General features: G+C 41.8%; 1 protein-coding gene across 3 annotated transcripts in view; it reads right to left on the minus strand.

Annotated features, from left to right (window-relative positions):
• The window catches only part of RGPD4 (RANBP2 like and GRIP domain containing 4), a 51,445-nt gene that overhangs the window by 6,564 nt on the left and 23,094 nt on the right, over positions 1-21,787 (minus strand). Inside the window, exons 18-25 of one of the 3 annotated variants that reach the window (XM_019931305.3) lie at positions 20,213-20,348; positions 16,843-16,937; positions 11,188-15,973; positions 8,069-8,239; positions 7,365-7,457; positions 6,885-7,063; positions 762-966; positions 55-156 (exon numbers count right to left, since the gene is read on the minus strand). In XM_019931305.3, coding sequence (XP_019786864.1) covers positions 55-156; positions 762-966; positions 6,885-7,063; positions 7,365-7,457; positions 8,069-8,239; positions 11,188-15,973; positions 16,843-16,937; positions 20,213-20,348 — 5,767 coding nt within the window. Of the gene's footprint in view, positions 1-54; positions 157-761; positions 967-6,884; positions 7,064-7,364; positions 7,458-8,068; positions 8,240-11,187; positions 15,974-16,842; positions 16,938-20,212; positions 20,349-21,787 lie in introns of those variants that run through there. The other 2 variants (XM_019931306.3, XM_073790924.1) reach the window with 2 other exon arrangements.

Genomic DNA, 21,787 nt, shown 5'->3' on the forward strand with positions numbered 1-21,787 from the left:
CAGGTGTGCATATTTCTGTAATACAATCATTAAAACCGCTCCTCCTGATCTTACCTTTGGACCCAAAAGCAAAATCCCCAGAATTACTGGAAGCCAAGTCTGCAAATGACAGCCCTGTGCTACTTCCAAATCCAAATGAAACTGTTTTGCTTTCCACTGGCAAAAGGAAAAGAGCAATTTAATATTTCATTTAATACATGTTGAACATCAAAGCTTTACTCAGGACCCAAAGAGAATGGGGGTAGGACCTGCTGTACTACTGAGAGGTATGGGGTGGGATGGGGTGTGGAACATTTATAATCTGGTTATCTCTCTGAAGAAAACTTATAAAAGACATCCAAGTTCTGAGCTTCTTCATTGTTATTACGTTTTCAGGTACTATTCTCAATGCAGAATATACCAAGAGCATACCCAAAATCATTTTTTAAAAATGAGATGTAGATCTATACTAAATCAGATAGAGAGCTATACAGTTTCTGCTTTACACAATCTAATGTAATCTAAAACATTCATTCAAAGGCAGGATTTCAGGAAATCCTGAAAAAATGATAAAAAATCCTAAAGATTTTTTGTATTCTCAATTGTAAAAAATAAGCTCATAAAAGCGAAATATTTCATGCCCCTTTATAAATCTCAAATTTTGTTTTAAGAAAGGGAGTTTCTGGATTTGCATTTAAAAGTCTATCGTCTCAAAATCACAGGTGTACCTTATGTAGTAATGCATGCCTAGAAGGTTTTTATAAACATGTATCAAATTGTACCTTGGCTTGTAGAATCTGCATCATTTTCCTTTCTAGTACATAAATCCACAGGTTTATCGACAGCTTCAGAAGAAATAGGTGGTGAACTAATACATTTGGTAGTAAACTCTGGTTCTTCAGACTTACACAAAAATGGTAGAGTCACTTTACTGCCATCCGTACACACACTGTCAGCCGTGCTAGTTATGCCCTCACTCTGGGATTTCTGCAAAGAGGAAGTAACAAATAACTATGACATTAAGTACTGACTGACAAAAAGGATCATATACCCGATTTTAAAAGAAACCGAGGACTTGGAGTTCTGGACAAAATGGAGTAAGCACACTTTTCTCTCTCCCACTCCACCTTTCATCCTACCTCTCCCAGCACCTACAGCTGAATTGGACTGAAACAGATAAAGCGACTAGAAGAAGCCTCTGAAAAGTGGATGAAAGCAGAAGGATTAAAAATCTCAAGACATGGGACTTCCCTGGTGGCGCAGTGGTTGAGAGTCTGCCTGTGGATGCAGGGGACACGGGTTCGAGCCCTGGTCTGGGAAGATCCCACGTGCCACGGAGCAACTAAGCCCATGCACCACAACTACTGAGCCTGTGCTCTGGAGCCTGTGAGACACAACTGCTGAGCCCACATGCCACAACTACTGAGCCCACATGCCACAACTACTGAAGCCCTAGCGCCTAGAGCCTGTGCTCCGCAACAAGAGAAGCCACCGCAATGAGAAGCCTGCGTACCACAAGGAAGAGTAGCCCCTGCTCACTGCAACTAGAGAAAGCCCGTGCGCAGCAATAAAGACCCAACACAGCCAAAAAAAAAAAATATATATATATGTATATATTTATATATGGCCCACTGGTGAGGAGCAATGGCTGAGATGTAGGTGGCAGCCAGGCCTGGTGATGAGACCACGGACAACTTGGCCTCCACGGGCCAGCCCGTCGGGGTCCCCGCACCACAGCCGGAACCCAAGGAGGTGCTGGCCTGAGCCATGTGCCGCCGTGCACACTGCTGGGGCGTGGGGGCACCTCCAGGCCACATGGCCCATCATCCACAGCTGCCTGCCCCCAGCCAATGAGGGCAGTCCCTGCCTCCTGGACACAACCTCCTCCCAAACCCCTGCGGCAACCATGGGTTCTGGAAATGGACTAGGCTGAGCCGACGAGGTCGTGCCTGGGCCCCTTTCCTGACCTGCTTCCTACCTGCCTACAGCGGGTGTCACAACAAGAAAGTACTAAACCTGGAGGAAGAGGGTTTCTGGCCAGAACTGCTGGATGGTGGCAAGAGATCTGAGATTTTTCTCTGACTGTCCCCCAGTTTTACAGAAAAAGAAAGCCCCTCACTATGGTAGATGGTCCCCAGGTGTAAAGACTACTGGAGAGACAGGCAAAGTGACCATCTGAAATTCTGGCCTTACCAAATTCACTTTCAATCAAGACACCACAAACTTCCCCCTTCCTAAGAGCCATCTCATTAGAAGATGTATTTATAGTAAACTTCTGTTTTTTACTTAGGAAAAAGAGAAAGAAAAAAGAACAAAAAAGACTCTCAAGACCTGAGAGGTAATCTTGGTGAGAACCCTGCAGGAAATTTTTCCTGCCCCCACCCACTAACCCACATCCCAGGCAGGGTACCAGAGCTGTCCAAAACTGCAGCTGCCGACGGCACAGATGGAAAAGGGTCCAAGAAAAGTCAACTCTCCTTGGCCGAGGGTGGGGAATGTCATGAAATGATCCGTGTGCTGAATGATCAGAAAAACTTTGAAAAGCTCTTCTAACGATGTTCCAAAAAAGGACAAATACTCTTAAGACAAATGAAAAGATAGGTGTCAGGCAAAAAAATATAAAGCACAAAAGAAAATCAAATGGGACTTCACAACTTAAAAATACAATAACAGAAATAAAAATATTTACAGAATGCTCCATCCAACTGCAGCAGTATACATGTTCCTCTCAAGCACGCATGAACATTTATGAAGAAAGACCACATTCTAGGCCATAAAACAAACTTCAGCAAGTTCAAAAGAACAGAAACCATACAAAGTATATTCTCAGTCCATAGTGGAATTAAACTAGAAATCACTAACAAAAATATAGCTGAAAAAGAATCTCCAAATATCTGGAGATTAAACAACACATTTTTAATACACATGTCAAAGTCTCTGGACACATTAAAAATACTATGAACTAAATAGAAGTGAAACTACAGCTTACCAAAATTTGTGGAATGCCAACAAAAGCAAGGAAGGGGAACTCTGTAGCACTAAATGCATATATTAAAAAGAAGATCTAAAATCGATAAACTTTCACCTTAAAAAACTAGAGGAAAAAGACCAGTATAAACGGAAGGCACAAAGAACTAAAGAAATAATGAAAAGCAGAGCAGAAATCAATAAAACAGAAAAATTAACAAGATAAAAAATGGATTCTTTGAAAAGGTCAATAAAATTTGATAAACCTCTAGTCAAGCTCACCAAGAAAACAAAATAGATGACATAAATGACTAATATCAGAAATGAAACAGGAGCTATCAACACTGATCCATGGACATTAAACGGGTAATAAATTTCAATGAACTTCACAAACACTGTTATGCCCACAAATTTGATAATGTAGAGGAAATGGACCAACCAATTCCTCAAAAGACACAACCTACCAAAACTGACATAAGAAATAGATAATATGAATGGGCCTATATTTATTAAAGAAAATGTACCATCAATTAATGTCCTTCCAAAAAAAAATAATGATAGTAAGTACCAGGCCCAGATGGTTTCAGTAGTAAATTCTATCAAACATTTAAGAAAGAAATATTACCAATTCCTACACTGTGTTCCAGGAAACAGAAGCAGAGGGAACACTCCCTAACAAAGTACGTGAAGCAAAAACTGATAGGAGAAAAACAAACATGCTCAGCAACACTCCTCTCAATAATCAATAGAACGAGCAGAAAAAAATTAGCAAGGATAGACTGGACTTGTACAACACAGTATCAACTGATTCGATCTATTTAGAAACCTGTTTTCCCTGCAGAAATAATAACGAATGAACTGTGGTGCGTCCTCACAAGGGAATACCACCCAGTGACAGAAAGAAACACACTAACACTACACACAGTAACTGGGCCAAATCTCAAAGGCATTATGCTTTTGAGCATAATGAGTGAGTGTAAAAAGCTAGTATCAAAGGTTACACAAAGTATGATTCCATTCATGCTAGTCTGGGAAAGGCAAAAACGTAGAAACAGAAAACAGATCAGCAGTTACCAGAGGTTCCGAGCGGGGGAGGATCTGAACCGAAAGGGACAGTAGGAAGGAATTCTTTGGGCTGTTGGAACGGTTCTGTACACTGCCTGCCTGTGGTGGGGATTACAAGAATCCAGGCATGTGTAAGAACTCACAGAAAATACACACACAGGGAAAAGTGAATTTTCCTTATGTAAAATTTAAAAATTAATACAAATGAAAAAATCATTATTTCTTAATGACTGAAGCCCAAGAAAACAGTCCATTCTGTTCGTGTCAAATGATTTAGGCTAACACAGCAGTATTATTCATAATAGCCAAGAAGAAGAAACAACTCAAATGACCATCAACAGATGAACGGGTAAACAAAATGTGGTATGTTCATACACTGAAATATTATTCGGCCATAAAAGGAACGAAATACAGATAAATGCTACAATGTGGATATACCTCAAAAACTTACTAAGTAAAAGAAGACAGACACAAAGGACCACACATTATTATTTGTTTATATGAAATGTCAGAATAGGCAAATCTACAAAGTACATCATTGGTTATTCCAGGCCTAGAGAAGACGGGTGGAAATGGGGAAGGGTGGTGACTGCTAGAGGTTAACAGGGCTTCTTTTTGGGATGATGAAAATGTTCTAAAACTGACTGTGGTAAATATACGAAAACCAACTGAGTTGTACATTTTAAAATGGGTGAATCATATCACAATTAACGTTACCCAAAAAATGTAGGCTAGATTACTTGGGAGAGGGGAGTGCGTAATCCAGCGCCTAATACATTCGCCACCTAAGAGTCCATGCATGAACAACTCTTGTAGACAAATCAAATACCGTATCCCCAATGCTGAGCACAGTGCCAGCTCACACTAAGCACTTACACATACAGTACACTTAGGTGTTTTATGCAAGGGATGCCTATCTGAAGATCTCGCATAGTCCAAGATGAATCTGAGTGTAAAACAGGAAGGGTGCATCCTAAGAGGATGTATATCTACACCCATTACACAGCACACTTCAGCTTTAATGGTTGTTAGTTCTCTGTTTCGTCTCTGTGTATTAAAGGGTGCTCTCCAAAATTACAATTCATCTTGGCAATTTTTTTTCAACCCTTATAATGATTTATCACGTTTAATTTCTGTACCAAAGGTATTTCTGAACAGCTCTTAGGACCGCTATTTAATGAACATTATGAGAGTGTTACAGGATATTTTACAAAAAGATTTTAAGTTATAACAATGATAACACAATAGTCACTCAAATAAGCCATTTCAACGCCTATAAACAGCACAGTTCACAAAAAACTGACAGAAGGTACCAAGTCCTGTGTGCACCACAGGTGGGAAAAGAATAAACAATGTACAATTCAGTCGGTGCATCAGCATAGAGATTATTTTTCAGTGTTCTAAGTTTTGAAAAACATAAATTTTAAATAAATAATTATTTTTAAGTTTTGCACACAAAAGAGTGAGGCCAAATTTAAAATGCATTGTTTCAATTTGCATAACCCAACTTTATATTATGACTGTCCTGTATTTGCTGAATGAAAGACTGGATGCTAAAGCTTCCAGCAGGGAATTCCCTGGTGGTGCAGTGGTTAAGAATCTGCCTGCCAATGCAGGGGACAAGGGTTCGAGCCCTGGTCCGGGAAGATCCCACATGCTGCAGAGCAACTAAGCCCGTGCACCACAACTACGGAGCCTGCGCTCTAGAGCCCAGGCTCCACAATGAGAAGCCCGCGCACCGCAATGAAGAGTAGCCCCCGCTCGCTGAAACTAGAGAAAGCCCGTGCGCAGCAATGAAGACCAAACGCAGCCAAAAAAAATTTTTTAATAAATATTTAAATAAATAAAGCCTCCAGCAGCAGCAATTAGAGAAGATGATTAAGAAATATTGCATATTGTGTACTTCCACTGAGTCCAGGGAAACTGCTGAGGGATTTAAAATATACTTCAGATTTAGTATAGCAAGGCCGCTGATGGAAAGACTTCAGATAGGGCTTCCACAAATCTACTTGGTTATAAAAAAGGAAGTAATGTCTTTACATTAGCTGATGGCCACTAGCTATACGTGCACCGATGAATAAGCTGAAGCCTGTGGAACAGGCGGCATATCCTAGGTGGACAGCTAAAAAAGCAGGCCACCTAGACTCCTCAGAGTCAGACAGACAGTAAAGGGTAGTAAGTCTCCTACAGACTCAGGCCACGTGTTGGGCCACGTTTCTCTCTACCCACGTATCCTTTAAATAAAACACTGCATTCGTAACTAACTCCAGGACTCTGTTTCATTTTAACCATCTTTCCAACAATTTTTAAAAAACAGTATTTCTTGAGAGGCAAGGAACCATTCTGAATATGTCAAAATTAAGACTGTAAACAATTACAAGACAGGGACCTTGTCTTCTAGTTTCTGTGGAATACAAATTAAGACACCAAGGTGTTGATAGCTACTAAAATGACTACACCTGAGCTAAGAAAGTAACCAAATCACAAAGTTATTGGCAAAGCAAGGTATACAGGTCAGGGGAACTAAGTTTCAAATGCTGCTATTTCCTATCCACCCTGCCCACTCCACAATCAGTTAACTTGCAGAGAAAATGAACTAAGTAACACCGTTCTTTGCAGGGCGTAGACCTTCTTAGGGACATCTGCACTGCCATGCTGCTGCCCTGACTCCCCAAGCCCAGCACACGCACCGGTTGCAGGGGTGCCTCCGGTCCTCCGGGCAGAACACGAGTCCTCCTCCTCTGGCCAGAGTTGCCTGAGGTGTCCGACCGCTTGCCAGACACACCCCATTATTACCACGTGGTGAGGACCCTCTAGCTTATCGCGTCAACAGAGGCAACCGCGCCAGAAGGAGCACACAGAGACGGTCTTACTTGAGCTTCCTGAACTTTGTGAAGCTCCGATTGAAAGTCTTCCCCACTTCCATTGTCCTCATCAGTGTCACTGCAGACTCCACAAAAAAATGTAGGTGGAAGCTTTAACGTATCTGCTTTTGCCTTTTCTTCAACTGTTGGTTTCTTTTCCCAAACAATAATACATTCTTTCTCATTATCTGAAAATCCCATACAACACAAGGAAAAGCAAGTTAAGACGAAAGTAGATGAAGTCCAACTACTCCACAAACAATGGCCCTCAGTGTCATCTACAGATTATAGACCCAAATAACAAGACCCTGGATGCTGATGGAGAACCACCACCACCGGGAGCACAATGTTTTTCACTTCACGTTATTTTTAAATATTTAAAGTCACCAAGGCAAAACTGGTAATTACAGAGGTGACCAGATTGCAAGATTCCTTTTAAACAGAAAAGTTTTAAAAAACATTGTAACTAGTAATTTTACTGTTACATACCTGTTAGATTTTCTTCTAACGGTCTACGTTTTTCTGAGTCATCCAAATACAGTTTTCCATTAAGCTTCTTGACAGCTGTGTCGAAATCTTCATCTTAAAGTATAATTTGATTAAATAAAAGAACTTCCAGTAAATTTCAGGAGATTTTCCAGCCAGGAATCTAGGAAAATTATCTCCAACTTCACACTTTCCCTCACTCCCCACATCCAAATAGCAACCAACTTTGCCTATTCCACACCCCGAACGCCTTGTCTGAGCTGCTCTGGCATTCTGGCTCCCCCTCCCATCTCCACTTCCCACAACCCAGTCCTCCACACCACTGCCCAACTGTCCTGCTGAGATTATTCTGAGCACGTAACTCCCCTGCTTGAAAACTTGGACAGGGCCCACAGAGCTTTCCCCAATAAGACCCTGTCTCTGCCTCACAGTTCCCCCACCCCTCTGAGACCCCCAGGGAAATGAGAATTGCTTTCAGTCCCCTCAAAATGCCTGCCCTGTTCACGGCAGCCACCCAGGGAATGCTAATAAATGAATGCAGCTCTTTCAGTCGTGACGTCCACTGACTGCTCACACATACATTTAGGCTCAATACCGGCCTGCAGGGCAGCAGGGGTGGGCTCCAGGAAGCAGGCTGAAAGCAATTTCATCACCCCACTCACTACGAGGACCGTGAGCAGAACGCTTTAAAGAAACAGGAGACTTACCGTCCTCCTCCTCTTCGCTGACGTAGTCTGGCCTGTTCTTGTAACAGAAGAAAGTGGGAGGAAGCTGAAGTTTGCTTGCAAGAGCTTTTTGCTCAGGGGTCGGGGTCAGCTCATACACAATGAGAACATCGTCATCTGAGGGAAGATCTTCAGGCTTTTTCTTCTCTTCCACTGTAAGACAAATCAAAAAAATTGATAAAGACAAGGTGTTAAGTAATTAATTAATGTCAATATTCTAACTGAAAATAAAAATCATGGAACTTAATCAGCATGCTGATAAAAACACACATACTTTGATTTGGACACAGCTCATAATAACCATGAATTAGAATTAGAAGCCCGAGGTAATGTTCTATCAAAAACCCTTAGAGGACACAGAATCTACTTAATAACCAAAAAAAAAAAAAAATCCTGCTTTTACTTACTGATCATTGAAAAAACTACTATTAACAGCTATAAATTAAAAAGGTATTTAAAAAGTGCAGCCACAATCATACTTGGAATACTAAATGGTTTAGCAAAATATCCATACATTTGCAATAACTGAAACATTAAAGAAGTCATAAGCAAAGATTAGTATAAATACAAAACTAAAGCAAAGCCAACTCGATGAGACCCTACAAGGAAAGTTAACAATTGCCAAGGATGGCGGGTGATTAAAATTACATCCAATTTTCTGTATTTCCAAGCATGATAATAGATAAAATTAAATTAAACCCGTTATCCTCTGGGTAAATAATCCTGTAGGAACCTAAGACAATTTCTATTAGCTGAAAGACCAAAAACAACAAAAAGGCAAAAGATGGAGAGAAAAGGAACTCTTCGTACAATATGTTCTGGTCTATAAAGAAGGATTTCTGGCTAAAGGAACTGATAAGAGTAAACAAACCATGAAGCATGCTCTGTACCAACTGGCACTGTCCAATATAGCCGCCTGACCACACTTGGCTATGAAGCACCTGCAGTGCAAGCAGTCCAAAGTGAGATGTGCTGCAGGTGTAAAAATACACACTGGGTTTTGAAGATTGATAAAAACAAACCAAAAAAACCCCACCAAAAACAAGGGGGAAAATATCTCATTATTAATTTTTTATACTGATTAGAAGTTGAAATCGTATTTTGGACATAATGCGTTAAGCTGAAGAGAGTAATAAAATAAATTTCATCTGTTTCTCTTTTTAGTTTTAAATGTGACTACTAGAAGCTTTTTGATTACACACAGGTTGCATTTTATTTCTACTGGATGATGCTGATCCAGAGAACAGCCCTTTTGCAATACTGAACTTGACTTTCACCCTCCTTTGTTACAAAAACATAGCATTAATTCCTAGCCAAGGACCACAAAAAGACACTGTGAGATAGAGATTCTTGTTTATCAGACAGCCTCAAGTCTTCATCTCTACAGTCCTTTGAAACCATGACATTCTCAGACTTGAAACAGAACAGGACTCTTTGTCCTGCAGCAGTATTTTGGTAAATTTGCTCTCAGACCAAGGACTCTTCACCTAGGGCCAACAGAGTCTGTGTACAAGTATGTACCCTTTATAGAAAAAAGTCCACACTATTCACATAATTTTTCAAAGAATGAATCCTTAAGAACAAAGGCTAAGAGCTGCTGTAGCCAGTAGTATGACTGGTGTACTTTAAAACTGAGGGTCCCAGAACTCACAGGTTGTCATGTGGTCATTGTAGTTGTTTGACAACTTGTAACACAGCTGTGTTGCTCAAGATACATTATTAAACCCTAACAGTGAGTTTTCCTCTCCACAACCTGCTCCTGACCGTCTCTAACAGAGCCAGCTGCCAAGTACTCCATTACAGCACCAACGCTTTCTCCCACAAGTGGTCTGTACTACACCGGGAACACACCAGGATATAATGGTAGCTCTTATACGTGGGGCCTACTTTCAGACACAGCATCTTCCATGTCCAAAAAGAAAGTGCTAAAAGAAACACTCGGTTCCCTGTGGTACACACGCTGCTGCCATCACATTTGGACACTGGCAGACGATAAAGGTTAGGTAACATACAGGTCTTCATTAATCACAGTTGAAAACAGCATCTGATGTGCAAAACAGAGAAAGGGAAAGACCACACGGATCTACCTCAAAACAACGTTGTAGTAAAGCAATTATATCCCAATAAAGATGTTAAAAAGAACACAAAACAACGCTGTACAACATGTGAGAAAACATGACATCCAAGTACACGAGAGCAGCATTAAGGGGTCACGCCAGCATTCTGTCACATGCATGCTGCAGTGTTAAGCCCTTAACTGCACACAGCCAGTTACTCTGCTGAGGACCAGCAGCTGCTGAAAGACCGATGTCCTCTCACACTGCCAGTGCCAGCTCTGTACCTTCATTCTCAGGCTGGGAGGAAGGAGTGCTGCTCCAAAATGCCATTGGATTAGATTTAAAAAGGCTAAAATTAAATCCTAGAAAATAAAGAGTATTTCATTTTTGAATATATGGAGAATCAAAATGAATATAATTTTAAAATATAAAAGCCAGAGTCCATCCATTTACACCAATGTGGCCATCTCACGTACCCATGTATCCCGAGGGCTTCATTCTTTGCTCATTTAACAAGTGGTGGCAAGACTCCCTTACATAAAATGTGAACATCTCAGTACCATGCTCTCTGAGTGACAAGAACATAAGGCTAATAACCTGAAGAACGAACCTGCTCATGATTCATGCTCAAGGCCCTAAGCTGGACCCAGTCCTGAGCTGAGTCCTTGTGCTCTGCTCGGACAGATGCATCTCCCAGGAACCAACATCTCCTAAACAACTTACACACAAGCTCTCTGCTGCTGTTTGAACATTTGAACACTCACCAGTAAACTGCTTTAGGGAGGAAAAAATTCTGCACAAGTATTTTTTGGCTGTTCACAGAGCACTGTGTTTATGAGCCGACTTTTACTAAAACATTAGCCTGCTATAAAGAGTCCACACCAAGATAAACGTTAAAAAAAAAAAAAAATGAGGGAGGAAGAGAGGGAGAGAGGGAGGGAGGGCAAGAGAGAAAAAAAGAAAGAAAGAAGAAGGAAGGAAGGGAGGGAGGGTGGAAGGAAGGAAAGAGACAAATTCTGCTTAATCTAAAGGCTAAGTGCTTACCCTTTTCTGGTGTTTTAAATGTGTGACTGGTTGAGGACTGCTCCTTTGGAAAAGCAGGAGAGGGGTTTTTGACTTTGCTGTCGGAAGACGGTGTGAGATCAGAGCTCTGCGACTCTTGGTGACCACCAGGCTCCGCTCTTTTTTCAGATCCACTCTGGGCTGCTGAACTGGCCTCACTACTGTTATTTTTCAAAGGTGCATTAAAACTAAATCCAAACAAAGACCCGGTAGCTGAACTGTTGCCAAATGCAAATGGTTTTGACTTTTCACTGCTAAAAATGCTTTTAACAGACTCAGAACCAAATACAAACTTTGGAGGTGAAACCACTGCTTTTGTTGTTGTTTCAGGTGTGCCAGACACCCCGCCAACTTCTGAGGTTGCACCTGCCACATCATCACCCTGTGCCGAATCCGTCCGTTCTCTGGTGGTTTCCTCTAGCACAGCTACGGCGACTTTGCCGCATGGTGACTCTCTGGGAGTAGTCGAACGAGAAACATGAGGTGTTATCAAAAAATCTTTTTCTTGGGCTAGTTTTGCTTCATCAAATATTTTCTTAAACGAGTCTGCAACATCCTGTAGTTTAAAACGGACAGCTAAATGCTCTACTTTTCTTTCTCCGTCTGCAAAATCACATGCGGTCCACACCCACACTCTTTCTGTCCCTTTCATATTTTGCAAAGTCATGTCTGGAGTTATTCTGTGGTTGGCACAAAGCTTTAATACCTGGTCCCTTCTCATCACTATGCGAACTTGCTTATTATCATAATTCTGTAAAATCTTTATGTCGCCAATGCCTCTTTCTTTCCACTGCCCAGCATCTTTATCATACCTATAGAGTTTGGCTCTGTGACTAAAAACAACTTGTTCATTTTCCTCACCACTGGACACCTCGACTAGATCAGGCAAAGGGACGACAGGTTCGAAGTGCTGTCCATCTCTCTCCTCCTCCTGAGTGACATCAGAGTCTTCATCCGTGCCCACTGAGGCCCCACTCTGATTTAACTTGGCAGGAGACTTAGACGGGCTCAAAGCAGATTTAAAACTGAAGTTAAAGCCGGTGGTTGACTCACCGAAGCGGAAGAGATTTTTCCTCACGGGGCTGCTGGCCAGCGGGGAGGCGTGCACTGAGCTGCTACTCACGCTGTCGTCCAGAGCGTCTTCCCTTAGGTCATAGCTGTCCCACTCGAGGGTGGGCCCGGCGGCCTCAGGACTTGGCATGCCACTCACGGCCGCAGCACTGGCAGCTCCTGCTCCTGAGCTCTTACTCTCTTCGTCAGTGACTTTTGCTTGATCATTTGTCAAAAACGTCTTGAAATCTTTTAATCCGCTCTTCATCTCTTCCGCCCTCTGGATTAGCTTGGCAGCTCTGCCAGTATCCACAAGCTTATGGGGAGTCTGCAGTGGAATATCTAACAGAAGTCGCTGGCATTCCTCAAATTTCTGTTTGAATTCTTCAGCCAGCTCGGGTGTTTTGAATTTTGCTGCCAGCTGCTCTAGTTTGGCATCGCCATCAGAAAAATCACTAGCCAACCACATCCAGGCCCTGTCCGACCCGGAGAGGGGCTTCAGGTGCATGGTGGTGGTGATCCAGTGGTTGGCACACACCTTCAGCACCTGCTCTCTCCGCATCAGCATTCTCAGTTTACCGTTAACTTCATTTTTGAGAATTTTTAAGTTCCCCAAACCCCTTTCTTTCCACTGACTTATCTCAGCATCAAACCTAAACAATTTTACCCGCTGTGAGTAAAGAACTTTCTCATCTTCTTCTCCTGTGACAAGCTCCACTTTCTCAGGCATCTGGACGACTGGTTCAAAATGGATATCGTCACTGTCCTCAGTCTTATAGGCGTCATCATCTTTCTCAAGGTCAGCACAAGTGTCGGCTTTATCAGCCATTTTACTACTTTGTGAGGAGAATAACTTCTCTCCAGCACCCGAAAAGCCCTTGAAATTGGGGTCTTTTTTGCCAAACTGAAACCCTTCTCCTGAATTTGATTTTGCAAGATCTGCAAAGGTAAAAGTGCTGCCAGTTTGACCAAGAACCACAGCACTCCCGTCTTTCTGACCGCCAGCATCCTGAGCCTGACATCCAGCGTCATCTCCAAAGGGCTTTTCACTCTTCCTTCCCTGACTTCCCGGCTCCTGAATGCCAAATTTAAACCCGTCAGCAGAGACAGGAACAGAAAAACTAAATCCTTCTTTTGTTGACTTAGAGTCTGTATTAGAAGAACTCTGAAATGTAAATGAAGGTGTATTTTCTTGATCCACACGCCCAAATTTAAATCCTTGTTCTGCACTGCCAAACTTAAAGGCTTTTTCTGAAAAGCTACTTTTAAATCCTGTTCCCACCTGACTTCCAGAAGAGTCATTTGCCTTAGTTGTTGAGCCCAAAGTGAAAGCTGAAGGTTCTTCTGCAACAGGTTTATGGGCTGGTTTAGAGACATCACAAGCCACACATTTTAAGGAAGAACTCTCATTTCGCACAAAGCAAACGCTGCAATCCCACTGTCCTTCCTTCTTGGTGAATAACCCTTCTAGACCACTCTTTGGAGCCTTGCTTGTCTCTGAGGTGCCAAACTTGAAAGAGGCAGGTGCTGGGACAGCAGAAGCAGGTAAACTCTGTTTTCTTGGATTCTGACAAGCCACACATTTTGTAGAACTTCCTTCATTTCGTACCAAACAAACGCTGCAATCCCACTGTCCTTCCTTCTTGGTGAACATCCCTTCAAGTCCACTGTTTGGAGCCTTGCTTGTCTCTGAAGACGCAGGTGCTGGAGCAGCAGAAGTGGGTGGATTCTGACAAGCCACACACGCTGCTGCACTTGCCTCATTTCGCACTAAGCACAGACTGCAATCCCACTGTCCTTCCTTCTTGGCGAAAACTCCTTCAAATCCACTCTTTGGAGACTTGCTTGTCTCTGAAGCACCAAACTTAAAAGAGGCAGGTGCTGGGACAGCAGAAGCAGGAAAACTCTGTTTTCTTGGATTCTGACAAGCCATACATTTTGCAGAACTTCCTTCATTTTGTACTAAGCAAACACTGCAATCCCACTGTCCTTCCTTTATTGAAAAAACAGATCTGAAATCACTGCTGGCAGATTTAGGAAGATCTCCCTGGCCAAATTTAAAGGAAGGCTGCTGAACAAATGAAGATCCACTTTTGTTAGCAGACTTTGTATTCTGACATGCAATGCATCTAGATACAGTGGGTTCATTTCTTACTAAACAAATACTACAATCCCAGTGACCTTCTTTCTTTGGAGTAATCAATGCAAATCTATCTGGAGTATTTTCTGAGCCAGATTTAGGAGTGGAAACAGTTTCAACTAATGATGAGCTAAGGAGCTCTTTACTGCTTGGATTTAGATTTTGGCAGGATACACATTTCTCAGCAGTTGCGGCATTCTTTAATGAGCAGCTGTTACAATGCCACCAAGACCCTTCTTTCTTTGCAACCTGAAATTCAAAGTTCATGTTTCCGGCAGCAGATTTGCCAATATCCTTGTCATGACCCGTGGGTTCTTTTATAGTTCTCGTAGACTGACTGGAAGTTGTGGCTCTGTTTGCTCCTGAGGCTTTTAACATGCTCTGGGCCTCTTCAAACTTGCACTTAAAAAGTGCTGCCTCCTCGGGTGTCTTGAATCTAATAGCAAGCTGTTCTGGTTTGGGCGACTCGTCTGCATAGTCCAGAGCGTACCACACAAAGGACCTGTCCGAGCCGGCGTTGGGCGCCAGGGCCATGTCTGGGCTGATGTAGTGATTCGCACAGATTTTCAACACTTGCTCACGTCTCATCAGTAGGCGGATTTTACCAGAGGTTTTGTGCCTTAGTATCTTTACGTTGCCAATTCCACGCTCCTTCCATTCTCTTGATCCCGCATCAAAACGATACAACTTGGCACGATTGCAGAAGAACTCTTCCTCGTCCTCCTCACCAGTTCTCACTTCAATCTTATCGGGAAGAGGCACCACCGGCTCAAAGTGAGGGCCGTCGTCGTCCTCGTCCCCGTGCGCACTACCCCCATCAGTATCATGACTCTTGTTGGCCGGCTCTGCAGCAGGCGTTCCAAACACCGATTTCCCTGGACCGTGGAAAGTAAACATATCATCACTGCGTCGAAAACCAGAATTCTTTTGCTGATTTGGGCCCATGTTTTCAGTAAATGAAATTCCAGGCACATTTTTGCTTCCAAAATTGAATGTATTTCGAGGTCCAATGGTCTGAGCAGCTTTTGTTCCACCGTAGCTATCTCCTTGCAATGGTTTGTCTGAAGTCAGGAGACCTAAAAGGCTTTCACTATTAGTGTAAGTCGTAGAAGGGGGCTGTGCCACAACCTGTGGTGAGGAAAATGTGAAGTCGCCATCATTTGATTTGAAATTTGAATTAAATTTAAAAGGAGTTGGCTGTGATGTACGCACAGGTGCTGCCAAAGATGGCCCCATGCCTTCACCTGGCACAGGCTGGACAAAATTGGTTTTTCCAAATTCCATACCCTTAGATTCTGCAGATCTTGAAGCATGAGCTGCAACTGGAGGTTTTGTAAAATAACCTGGTTCTGGTAAAGGTGGATTTGTGCTTGTCTGTTGAACATTGTAATTAAAGTAATCATCACCCCTAGGTGATAGAATTCCTGTTGCAGGAGACTCAAAACGCAATGGGGGACCATACATCTCTTGAGAGAACATACAAGCAGACGAACTCTGCACTGGTGGTGTGTGCATCTGCTGTGAGTAGGCGTAGATATGCTGCTGAGGTGGAAGCCTATTCATGCCATAAACTGGTCCCTAGGAAAAAAAAATAAAGAGCACATTTTTGTAGGTTGTCTATAAAACTATAGCTTAACTAGATACAATCCAATTCTCATAAACCTCAAGCATGAGTACAGGGTAAATACATCACTAGGGCATACAGTGCATCCTTAAGAGAAGACACTTCTACATTACTGCAAAGATACTTACAGCTCTAGTTCTCCTTGGAATATAATGAAAATTGCCTTAACTAATGACAGCACCTTAAAAACCTAATTCTCCTACAACAGATTCATAGAATAAATACCTTCCTCACTCCTAAACAAGGTATCCAATGATGTTAACAATGATGATGATGACAATGAGGACTAACGTTTGTTAACGTGCCAACTGGGCACAGTTCTAAGCACTGTACATATATTATCTCATCTTAATATCCTCGAACACCCTATGAATTAAGGCATTATTATCCCCATTTTACATATGAGGCAACTAATGCATAGAGAAGTTAAGAACTGAAGAGCCAGGGCCTAGAGGCACCCAAGCCCGGTGTCTCTGCCCGGCTCTGCTGGATGCCGGTCTCCGTGGACACTTGGTCACAGCGCCCCAGGCCTGCAACTTACACACAGCACTCCAGTGAGGACATCACAGTCCTGCTTCTGTCACGACCGAAAGACGAACGACCCACCACCACCCCAATTTAAAAATATTCTAGATGTTCACATTTATTGTAACATAGAAATTAACTGAGAAACATACTTCTATATCTGAGAGAAATTTAAAATATCTGTTATCTGGTGGGACATTTAAGTTTTAATGCTGAACTACTTCTTGAATTTCTCTGTAGGAAGCCTGGACAGTTAAAAAGGAGATACTTATAAATGTATAAATTATTCCTTTGTTACCTTTGTGGGAGTAACATTAGATGCTGGTCTGAGTAGATACTGGGAATTATATGCTGGTGACTGACTATAATACATTGAATGGCCAGTAGTTGCAACTAAAAAAAAAAAAAAAAAAGAAAAGAAAAAAAAAGAAAGAAAACACTGTTAAAAAAAGTCTATGCTGCAGTTAGGACTATCTAGGCAAGAACTATAAATACAAAAGCAGTAGAAATCAAAGAGAGATTAACTACATAGGTTTTTTTTAAATTTCTATACATCAAAATACATCATCATAAAGATTACCAAATGACAAACTAGGAATGACCGCTAGGTGTGACACAGGAGGAGTGAGAGCAGCAGCAGGGTGTCAGCAAGAGCAGAGTCCCCACAACAAGCACCACAAGGAGCCAAGACGAGCGGTGGGGCCGCGCCCTGAGAAAGAGGGGCACGACGGGGAGGCACAGTCGTGCCGCGTCAGAAACACGGGGGATACACTAGTCACAGGAAGGACTTAAGGAACCAAAACGCACGTCATGGCCTCAGGGCCACATTTTTGAAGTGAGCCTTGAAAATCTGCAGAATGACATGGCTGCATGTTTTAAACTCAAGCTGAGAACGTTCAGGTCAAAAGTCACCTAACAAATTCATGCAAAGGATCTCACAAGTAACACAAAATGTGTTCCCTGGCTTAATAAAAAGGGCGCAGCATGACTGACACTCATGCTGGTGTCCAAACTATCTGCTCCATCTGTTTTGTGTGTGTGTTATCAGGAAACCAGCAACTAGAAGACACTCATGCTGATGGTAAAAACAACCAACAATCATTTACTTGATCTGTTTTAAGAAAGTTTTAACAGAAAACAAAACAACTTAAAGATCATTTATACCTTTACACAGAAGAGGAAGCAGAAATTGTGACCCAAGAGGTGCTGGGCAGCTGACTGTGGAAAGCCCTAAAGACCAGTAAAGGCGAGCCAGGCTGTCTGTCCTCTATGCAGTTACCAGAGAAACAGAGCCACTGCAGAGGCCCAAGCCTGAGCGTGGAAAACTAACGGGCTGCCTGATGATGGCTACCATGACATATTCTGGGGAGAAAACAGGCAAAGAACACAGAACAAGATGATGGATATAAGCCAAGAATCATAAAGTCTGAAACTTAACTGGTGACTTTATCAGGGATAGTGAAAAAAAGTACTAAAAACATCCTATAGAAAAAAGGCACCCAATGAACAGATAACTCATGAAATATAAAGGATTATAAAGTGTTGAGCATGCCTAGTACTAAAAAAACAAAAACTTAAAAACTGGTATTATTTTTGTTTTTAAAAATAGGCAAGGTTTTTATAAACTGGTAATAGCAAACACCTGGCAAGAGTGCAAAGAGATAGGCACTACCAGATACTGGTGGTAAGAGTGTAAAACCGGCACAGCTTCTCAGGAAAGCAATTTCCCAAAACAAGAAATTTTACAAAACCCTAAAATCCTAGGACTGTGTTCACAGCATTATTTACAATAGCAACAACTGGAAATTTAAAAATAAGGGAATAAAATCTGCAGAGCTTCCACATGATGGATACCTTGTATTCATTAACAGTACTGTCAAAAAAACGTTGAGTAGAAAACTGCTCAGAACTTAAATATTTAAAAACAGGCTACTCGTCTCCATACAACGTGATAAAGTTCTCTAATATACAAAGAGAGAGGACCAGAAGGAAATGCTCCAAAATGTTAGCAGAACTGTGTGATATGGTTAGTGTTTACTTTTCTTTACACTGGTCAGTACTTCTGAATATTTCTTTATTATAAGCTTATTGTTTTTTAATCATCTTCTTTTAAAAAGACAATGACCATCTTGGCACATCTGCACCTTCATTAAGAAAAACAGTCTGTGAACACAGGAATGGGAATCAGGAGACCTGAGCTCTCCTCTCAGGGCCACAAAGCTGCCTGCAACTTTGTCAAATAGTCACTTGGGGTCTCCATTTTTCTCACTTGTAAAATGAGGATGTGCTGCTTCTACCCATTTCATAGAGTAACTGCAAGAATAAAATGAGACAATGTGAATGTTATGCTTATATGTGTGTGTAACAACCAGAAGACCTGTTATGCCTGTACAAAGAAGAAGAAAACAGAACTTGTGACCCACAGGTGCCAAATGATGACTCCACACAGCACTCGGAGAGCCAAGGAGAAAGCCAGCCAGCTTGCCTATCTTCTGTAGTCAAGGCTCTACACAGTGCACACGGTTTAGGTAAACAATGTTTAAACTCTGACTTCTCATGTATTTATCTGTGACTTACATATGACATTTAGTGAGTTTGACTTCACAAAGATTTTTCTATTACTTTGCACGCACTTGGAGGACACTGTTATGAGAGGACCATGAGTTTGCCTTAAGTATGGCCCTATGGACCATCACACAAATGTGTGAAACTAGGCCACACCATTCTGAATCAAAACCAATTAATCTAATTACCAACATTTCAGGAATCTGTCTTATGTGAAAGAAGCCTATTTTCCCCATCACTCTGGCTGGCTGGGGACAAGTGGCTTTAAAGTTATAGCACTAGAGTTCTAACCCCGGCTCTACCAATAACTATCTGTACAATAATGGGTAAGTTACCTAACCCTTCCAAACCCATTTCCTCATCTAAAAAATGTGGATTCATGATGGTACCCACCACTCTGGGTCACTGTCATTAAATAAAATTACATACACAAGCACCTTGGTACACAGACAACCACAGGAGACACAGTCCGTACCCTTTGGTTCATTAGGTGTTTAATGCATATTCTAAGTAAATGCCTAATGCACACCACCCACACACAAATGCTCACAATAATCATGTGATGCAAAGTATTACTTCTAGGTTTCAAACAAACTGGCTCAGAGAGGTAAGTTAAGAGAGCACAACCTAAAACTCCAGTATGCTCTAGCTCCACACGCTTTCCTTCTATATATGACCACAGTATTTCAAAATAAAAAGTTTCCCAGGACTGTCATACCTCTCAGTATGTCATAAAAATAATTCCCAAGACATTTAAGTTCTTAACTAGCCATCTCTTAATGAATAACGCTGTCAGTTAACATTTTTTCAATCATAAGGCATAGTTCCAACTCAGTCTCAGCTCCTCTGAGATGTGCATTAAAAGGTTCTTTAAGCCTTTAGCCTTTATATAAACAGGGTCAGATAAAGCTTGTTTTGTTTCTGCTTAGAGTTATAGAAATCCTGGTAATACCAAATACAGCTTAAGTAACATATAGGCAGACATAGACAAACATGTATATAGATAAATGTATACAGACAAGGTGATTTCACAAGTTACCTGTTCAAAGGAGGAGAAAGTACAGACTTCACTAATACCTGGGAGTATCCAGTTGCCAACTCACCTGTTAGTGGGGCCCCATGAAAATTCTGTGACCCCTGATATCCATCAGGCACTGAATCTGGTCCATAATTCTCTGTAGGCCAACGATGAGGGGACCCTGAGTTACCGCTATTTAGTTTCAACTCCTGCATTTCTTTCTGTTGGAAGAGGAAACAATTTTAAGCAATTATATCACGGCAGACACAGTGCTAGAGCAAACTTAATACTTGATGATGCCTTTTAAGAGATTCTATACTCCAGTAGGATCTGAGTACCAGGTGCTGATTTAAAACATGATCCTTAATTTGTCAAAGCTTGTTATTTGCTCCCATTCTTTCACTCCTTAGTACCATTACCTAATTCATTCATTCTAGAGTCAGCTCTAACCTAAACAATGGCCTCATCTCCCTTTCCATTCTGCATTGGCTTCAAGTAATCTTTCTAAAGTTCAGCTATAGCCAAGACACTTACCTGCTCAAAAAAACAAGTACCTACGAAATGAACTTCTTTCTCTGACACTGCCAGTGCTCAGCAGCATCGCCCCAAACGCCCTTCCAGTGCCTCACTGCACCTGCTCTGCTCTTCAGTCCACCTGGACTGCTCTACACCCCACATTCCCTCCCAGACTAGCCTCCCACTCAGCCGCATATGCGGTGCCAAACACTGCCAACCTCTCAAGGTAAAGCTCAAATGCTCTACTGGGAAAGGGAAAACTGCTAACACTTGCTCGGAATATATTACCTATAGTGTACTGTATATATTATGTGTATACAATGACACATTCCAGACAATTTACTTACGCTCTTAGCTCTTAATTCTTACAAAGTTCCAAACCGGCAGACATAATGCCTTCCAATGACAGCTAGTGGTCAGCAATCAGATCCATCACTTTGTAGACAACCAAATGACAACGCCCTCCCCAACCCCAGAACCTACAAAGCAGACACTTTTCAGGAATAGTAAAATTAACAAATGAGGTCAGAGACAAATCCAGAATGTCTGCTCTCTTCTCCTAGAAGTATTTTAGAGGGAATTCCCTGGCAGTCCAGTGGTTAAGACTCAGAGCTTTCACTGCCGTGGCCCCGGGGTTCAATCCCTGGTCGGAAAACCAAGATCCCACAAGCCGCACAGTGCGGCCAAAAAAACAAGTGTTTTAGGAAAAGAAATTTTCTGAAAACTGTAACTCTTGAGGTGAAAAATATCTTGAATTTTCAAACTAAAATTTTCCCCGTTCGTCTATCTACTGTGTCTAGTCCAGATGCTACACATCCAAAAATAAGAAACTGATGGAATCAACTGGAAAGTTTTACTGATCACTACTGGTATCTGGACCATAGATTTAAATATGCAATTAAAGCTATAAAAATAATTTTAAAAATTCAAACAACTAGAACATATGATGAAAACCGGTTTCAACAATTCTCACTCAACTTTACAGATGAGAAGCCAAACAGACAGAAAGACAAGGAACTCCCTGACCCGAGATCATTCATCAATGGCAGTTAGTACTAGAACTCAGCTTTCTAGGCACACGGACTAGTCCTCCACTACTAGTGCTTCCAAGAATACAATGTTGGGTACCAGAAACCTACATGGT

This window comes from Tursiops truncatus, chromosome 14, assembly GCF_011762595.2.
Source record: "Tursiops truncatus isolate mTurTru1 chromosome 14, mTurTru1.mat.Y, whole genome shotgun sequence".
NCBI classification, from domain to species: domain Eukaryota; kingdom Metazoa; phylum Chordata; class Mammalia; order Artiodactyla; family Delphinidae; genus Tursiops; species Tursiops truncatus.